General features: G+C 38.0%; 1 protein-coding gene across 1 annotated transcript in view; it reads right to left on the bottom strand.

Moving 5' to 3' along the window:
• LOC130221972 (copine-8) overlaps positions 1-7,500 on the bottom strand; it is a 133,471-nt gene that overhangs the window by 78,680 nt on the left and 47,291 nt on the right. The window contains exon 5 of the mRNA XM_056454568.1: positions 1,898-2,001. Coding sequence (XP_056310543.1) covers positions 1,898-1,989 — 92 coding nt within the window. The 5' untranslated portion in view covers positions 1,990-2,001. The remainder of the gene's footprint in view (positions 1-1,897; positions 2,002-7,500) is intronic.

Consider the following 7,500-nt stretch of genomic DNA (forward strand, 5'->3'; position numbering starts at 1 on the left):
TGCCTAGTTACTTACTGTAGCTGGGGACTACAACCCCAAATCAGAAAACGTTGGGAGTTGGAAGAGTATGGATAACGCAAATATAAAAATAAAGTAGTGATTTCTCGATACACTTTGACTTGTATTTCATTGCAGACAATAAAACAAACATTATTTCATGTGTTCCTCATTATTTTGTATTGCTTTTTTTTAATAAACAGTCTAATTTTGGTTCTTGCGACACATTTCAGAAACGTTGGGACAGGAGTAATTTAGGGCAGTAATCAGTTGAATTAGTTCAATAATGATGTGATTTGAAACAGGTGATGTCAACAGGTGATTGTAATTATTACAATAGCAGCGTCCAATAAAGATGCAGTCCTCTGGGCGAGGATCACCAGTTTGCCGAAAAATACATGAGAAAATGATTGAAATGTTTAAAAACAACGTTCCTCAAAGAAAGAGAGGAAGACATTTGGATATTCACCTTCAACATTAAAGGATTCAAGGAATCTGGAGAAATTTCAGTGCGTAAAGGACAAGGACACAAGCCTAAGCTGAGCAACTGTGGTCTCAGATCCCTCAAGCGGTGCTGAATCAGGAATCGTCATTCATCTCTAAGCCATCTCACCACATGGGCTTGGAAATATTGCGGCAAACCTTTGTCAGGTACCACAAAACGTAGTTACATCCACAAATTCCAGTTAAACTGCACTGCGCCAAAAGGAAGCCCTATGTTAACAGTGTCCAGAAGTGCCGTCGACTTCTTTTCCCGGCTTTAGTTTTTCTGGACTGCTTTTGTAAATTGTTGGTTGGGTTCAGGGAAGTAAGCGGGCAGATGGGCGGGTCAATCGGAAAAATTGGTTGGGTTCAGGGGAAGGAGGAGGGTGGGTCGGCCGGCCAATCATCCAGCCAGTCGGACAGACAGCCGGTCGTTCGACGGCGGCCTCTGGCGGGTTTACGCGAGAACGGCGCGGGAGACATTTGAGAAGCGAAAAAGCGCACACAGCGGCCTCTCGCAGATTAGCGAAAACCAAAAACTGCAAAAATACGTACCTCCCGGGACGTATTTCGCGGTCTTCAGAAACGTCCCCGGGACTACGTTTTCGGAATGAGCCTGGGTTGATTATTTTGCTTGATTTAAATGTAAAACTCACTTAATTTTTGCATATTATTTCTGAAAACAAGACAAGATGTTTTGCTTGTCTAGAAAATTCTTCTCGATTCCAGAATGTTTTGATATTTGCTCTAGAAACAAGACTAAAAAGTCAAGTAAGAAAGGCATTTTTTGTAGTGTAATTTAATTAGGCAAGATAGGGTTATTAGGCAAGTCATTGGACAACAGTGGTTTATTCTGTACATAATGAAAAAATAATAATTTCTTAAGGGGGACTAATAATATAAATATATCACTATACAAATTATTTAACTAACCAAAACTGCGATTATTTGAAGTCAAGTGGAACAAGCATATAATAAATAAGCACTCATTTATAAAGAATAAGAACTGGCGATAAGTATAAGTGCTCAAGAATATAGCAGAATCGAATTTAAAGGTACTAGCAGCATGAACATTGACACTAGTATGACTGGATTAAATGTTAAAGGGCCTGCCATTCACACATTCTGAGATCTCCTAAAGCCGAATAAGGCCTTTGTCTTTGAGTGGAGGAATCTGAGGATTACCGAGGAGCAGAATCACTCAGATAAGATGTGACTTGTTCCATTTCAAGAGAACCCCTGCTGATCCAGGTGCACAGGACTATGGGTGTTATCCTAAAGGAATCCAATGCGAAGCTATTTCCTCAACATGGAGTCGAGAGATGAGATTGAAGTGGGTGAAGCTGATGAGAATCTGCTTGTGTCTGTATGTGTGTGTGTGTGTGTGTGTGTGTGTGTGTGTGTGTGTGTTACTCACGTTCCGTCCTCATTGCTGCGATAAAACATTAGGAACGGATCCGATTTGCCAAAGAAGTCCTTCTTGTCCAGTTTGTTGCCACAGAATTGCATCAGCACAGACTCCTGCAGGGCGAGAATGTTTTAGGAAAGCAGGTTATTAGGGCAGCATGAGTGCACGTGTGAAACTGGAGCATTTAGCAGACCTGAGACAACACTATCTGTAGAAATGAGCCCAGTGTTTGCTCGTTTGGGATCTCTAGACAGCTAGAGGTACGTACAGTCAAATAAAAACTACACAATTAGACTATTTCAACACCAATTTCAGCATTTTATCATAGTTTATTCACTTTAATTTAGAAAATGATAATATTCAAAGGTCTCTTCAAGTTCTTGACTCTGATTGGCTGGAGAGTCTCCAATAAAATCATGTAATGCACATGTAGTTTTGATCACAGTTCAAAATAAAGGTGCTGCCCTCATATTTAATGAGTTAACTCATAGTAAGGAGCTGATGGAGATCGATCAACTTCCGAAAAAGCTTGGTATTTGCGAAGTGGTAGCTAACACATGTTACTATGAGCTATTAGATATGCTCATGGAATTTATGCACAGTCACGCACACACAATCTCTCGTGTGTGTGTGTGTGCACTCTTTACCTCTCTGTTTGTGACTGATTCAAACCTGAACATGTCACAACGGACTAAAATTTGGTCAATTTTGCGCTGCAAAGACTGTAACTTTGGTAATTAGCATAAAATAGCAAGGATGATCAAAAGCTCGTCAATTATGCAGTATGTAGGTTTGACACCAAGTGGTTAAACTAGGTATTGCGATGTTAAAATGTTTTTTGTTTCACCCAGATCCCTCCTTCTCAGACTGACACACACACACACACACACACAGGTTGCCAGATTGATACCATAAGGAACGATCATTTAATTTTTGTTTACTTTGCAAATTTAAAACCAGGGCAGCACGGTGGCTCAGTGGGTAGCACTGTGGCCTCACAGCAAGAAGATCACTGGGTTGAGTCCCGGCTGGGTCAGTTAGCATTTCTATGAGTTTGCATGTTCTCCCGGTGTTGGCGTGGGTTTCCTCCGGGTGCTCCGGTTTCCCCCACAGTACACATGCCCTCTAGGGGAATTGATGAACTAAACTGGCCGTAGTGTATGAGTGTGTATGTGAATGAGTGTGTATGGGTGTTTCCCGGTACTGGGTTGCAGCTTGAAAGGCATCCTGTGTAAAACATATGCTGGAATAGTTGGCGGTTCATTCCGCTGTGGTGACCCCTGATAAATAAGGAACTAAGCCGAAGGAAAATAAATGAATGAATTTAAAACCACTTCATGTTGATTTTTATAACTCTGAATGGGCGTCTCATGAATAATAATAGATTATTGTAAAGGGTAGATTTAGGGATGGAGTAGGTATAGATGTTAATAAACACAATAGGCTACTGTAAAGTTTCCTGAACTCATTGGAGTTCAACATTTTTTGTGTTAAAAAATAGTTCAATCACATTTACACACTGCCTCTGAAAACATTCGTCCCTCAAAAACAAAACGAATAAGGGGTGTGTTTCGGAAAAACAATGTCAGCCTACTACGGTAGTAAGTTCTGTCGTTACAAACATAGTTCGTTGATTTGGCATTTCCCAAATCCATCGTTCCAACAAACATATAAACCACGTCACAAACTAGCAACTAGACCTCTAGAGCTGTAGTTAGAAGCAGAGTTCCTGGATGTGTTCTATTCCCAGTTATCCCCCCTAAGCCCTATTCTTTTCAAACGGTCCAACATTTAAACTTGGAATGATTTGAAAAATAAAACAGTAAAGTCATCTCTCTTAGGTGTAATTTGCTTTCAAAGTATTTTTAAAAGTGTGTTACCTTCTTAGTGCACTTAGAAAACATTTGCGCCATTTTGAACACAGCCAGGCTCATGACAAAAGCTATAGACGACCTATTATTTAAAAGCAGAATTTACCTTACGTCTCTTTTGTACTGTAACTTTAACTGTAAAAATGGCCATGATTTCAACTGTAAAAAATTGTAAAAATGGCCATGATTTCAACTGTAAAAAACTGTAAAAATGGCCGTGATTTCAACTGTAAAAAACTGTAAAAATGGCCGTGATTTCAACTGTAAAAAACTGTAAAAATGGCCGTGATTTTGACGGTAAAAAACTGTAAAAATGTTCGTGATTTCAACTGTAAAAAACAGTAAAAATGGCAGTGATTTCAACTGTAAAAAATTGTAAAAATGGCCGTGATTTCAACTGTAAAAAACTGTAAAAATGGCCGTGATTTCAACTGTAAAAAACGGTAAAAATGGCCATGATTTCAACTGTAAAAAACGGTAAAAATGGCGGTGATTTCAACTGTAAAAAAACGGTAAAAATGGCGGTGATTTCAACTGTAAAAAACTGTAAAAATGGCCGTGATTTCAACTGTAAAAATGGCCATGATTTCAACTATAAAAAACTAAAAATGGCCGTGATTTCAACGTTAAAAAACGGTAAAAATGGCCGTGATTTCAATTGTAAAAAAACGGTAAAAATGGCGGTGATTTCAACTGTAAAAAACGGTAAAAATGGCGGTGATTTCAACTGTAAAACACGGTAAAAATGGCGGTGATTTCAACTGTAAAAAACCATAAAAATGGCGCTGATTTCAACTGTAAAAAACTGTAAAAATGGCAGTGATTTCAACTGTAAAAATGGCCGTGATTTCAACTGTAAAAAACTAAAAATGGCCATGATTTCAACGTTAAAAAACGGTAAAAATGGCCGTGATTTCAACTGTAAAAAACGGTAAAAATGGCGGTGATTTCAACTGTAAAAAACTGTAAAAATGGCCGTGATTTCAACTGTAAAAAACTGTAAAAATGGCCGTGATTTTGACGGTAAAAAACTGTAAAAATGTTCGTGATTTCAACTGTAAAAAACTGTAAAAATGGCCGTGATTTCAACTGTAAAAAATTGTAAAAATGGCCGTGATTTCAACTGTAAAAAACTGTAAAAATGGCCGTGATTTCAACTGTAAAAAACTGTAAAAATGGCCGTGATTTTGACGGTAAAAAACTGTAAAAATGTTCGTGATTTCAACTGTAAAAAACTGTAAAAATGGCCGTGATTTCAACTGTAAAAAATTGTAAAAATGGCCGTGATTTCAACTGTAAAAAACTGTAAAAATGGCCGTGATTTCAACTGTAAAAAACGGTAAAAATGGCCATGATTTCAACTGTAAAAAACGGTAAAAATGGCGGTGATTTCAACTGTAAAAAATGGTAAAAATGGCGGTGATTTCAACTGTAAAAAACTGTAAAAATGGCCGTGATTTCAACTATAAAAATGGCCATGATTTCAACTATAAAAAACTAAAAATGGCCATGATTTCAACGTTAAAAAACGGTAAAAATGGCCGTGATTTCAATTGTAAAAAACTGTAAAAATGGCGGTGATTTCAACTGTAAAAAACGGTAAAAATGGCGGTGATTTCAACTGTAAAACACGGTAAAAATGGCGGTGATTTCAACTGTAAAAAACCATAAAAATGGCGCTGATTTCAACTGTAAAAAACTGTAAAAATGGCAGTGATTTCAACTGTAAAAATGGCCGTGATTTCAACTGTAAAAAACTAAAAATGGCCATGATTTCAACGTAAAAAAACGGTAAAAATGGCCGTGATTTCAACGTTAAAAAACGGTAAAAATGGCCGTGATTTCAACTGTAAAAAACGGTAAAAATGGCCGTGATTTCAACTGTAAAAAACGGTAAAAATGGCCGTGATTTCAACTGTAAAAAAACGTAAAAATGGCCGTGATTTCAACTGTAAAAAACCGTAAAAATGGCGGTGATTTCAACTGTAAAAAACGGTAAAAATGGCCGTGATTTCAACTGTAAAAAACGGTAAAAATGGCCGTGATTTCAACTGTAAAAAACGGTAAAAATGGCGGTGATTTCAACTGTAAAAAACGGTAAAAATGGCCGTGATTTCAACTGTAAAAAAACGTAAAAATGGCGGTGATTTCAACTGTAAAAAACCGTAAAAATGGCGGTGATTTCAACTGTTAAAAACCGTAAAAATGGCGGTGATTTCAACTGTAAAAAACGGTAAAAATGGCCGTGATTTCAACTGTAAAAAACCGTAAAAATGGCCGTGATTTCAACTGTAAAAAACTGTAAAAATGGCCGTGATTTCAACTGTAAAAAACTGTAAAAATGGCCGTGATTTCAACTGTAAAAAACTGTAAAAATGGCCGTGATTTCAACTGTAAAAAACTAAAAATGGCCGTGATTTCTACAAATTACTGAAATACAGTAGTTTACTGTAAAAATGAGGAATTACTTTTACAGTTTACAGTTTTCGGCGGCAGTATTACAAGCAATGTAACAAAATGCCCCTGATTTCCTGAAAGAAACATTGAATTTCAGGATAATCCGGCACGGCTCTTTGATAAGTGAACTCTCCTTCCTCTCTGTGCAGTGGACTTCCTGTTTTTTTAAGAGTTGTAAAAATAATTTGAATGATATTTTTATGCTGAAACACCACACACATTCCTTAGGGACATCAAAAACTTCATTTGCATCTTGTAAAAAAGGACCACTTTAAGTATGCAAAGACCTTAAGGGGTAGTTTTAGGGTTGGGGTAGGCGTAGATGTTTATAAAACACAATAGTTTGAACTCTGCGTCATGAACCAGACATTAAATAAATCAACTAAGGAGGTTTGTAGAGTCCACTGAGAGCTCAAATCTCAAAACATTTAGAGCTGACCTTCCCAATTGGAGCCGGCTTCGACCTCCGTTTATAACCAGCTCAAATGCTTGGCATGTTACATTCCTCAACTACTGTACCCAGATGGCAAGGCTAAAAGGCCTAATCAAAAATTCATTTGACAGACACACATTGAGTATCTGTGTGAGATGCTCCGCTCCAGCAGGGAATGGAATAAGGTCTATTGATTCCTGTTGTGAAAGACAAATGGAACAATTGCACTAGCGATGCGGAGGTATTTTTGCATTTCTGTGTGTGTGTGAGCACAGCTGGAATTCCTGGCACATCACACATGGTATTAAGGAATCCTGTGTTTTACAACTAAAGATAAATACTTTCAATAGACTGTAAGAGACGTGCTGGGAAGCCAAATGAAATTAGCTTGTGGCGAGCTTCCCTTTCTACCTCATGACTATAAAAGCAGCAAACTATGAAATGGAACCACATGGTAACTAATTTGGAACAGATTTGACTGCTCACGAACAGTGCTAATAGCTTGAAGACTTAAATGAATGGAGTTTTGATGGTAGCTTGTTGGTAAGCTAATAATTTGATGCTCTATTACACTGGTGGTGAATCAGTCAAGCCAAAGACAATAGTATACACAAGTCATGGCACTCTTATAGTTTGGTAACAGTCAATATGGCCACTCTAGCGAAGTAATCCCGGCCTTCATGTACAAGAGCCAATCATTGATCGTTATAGACTGATGATTCTCTGGGGGAGGGGCTCAGTCCGGACGAGTGTTTTGTTGACGGTCAAACTTTATTCATCCGGGGTCACCACAGCAGAATGAACCAACAACTATTCCAGCATACAGTGAGTTTTACACAGCGGATGCCCTT

This window comes from Danio aesculapii, chromosome 4 (assembly GCF_903798145.1).
Source record: "Danio aesculapii chromosome 4, fDanAes4.1, whole genome shotgun sequence".
NCBI lineage: Eukaryota > Metazoa > Chordata > Actinopteri > Cypriniformes > Danionidae > Danio > Danio aesculapii.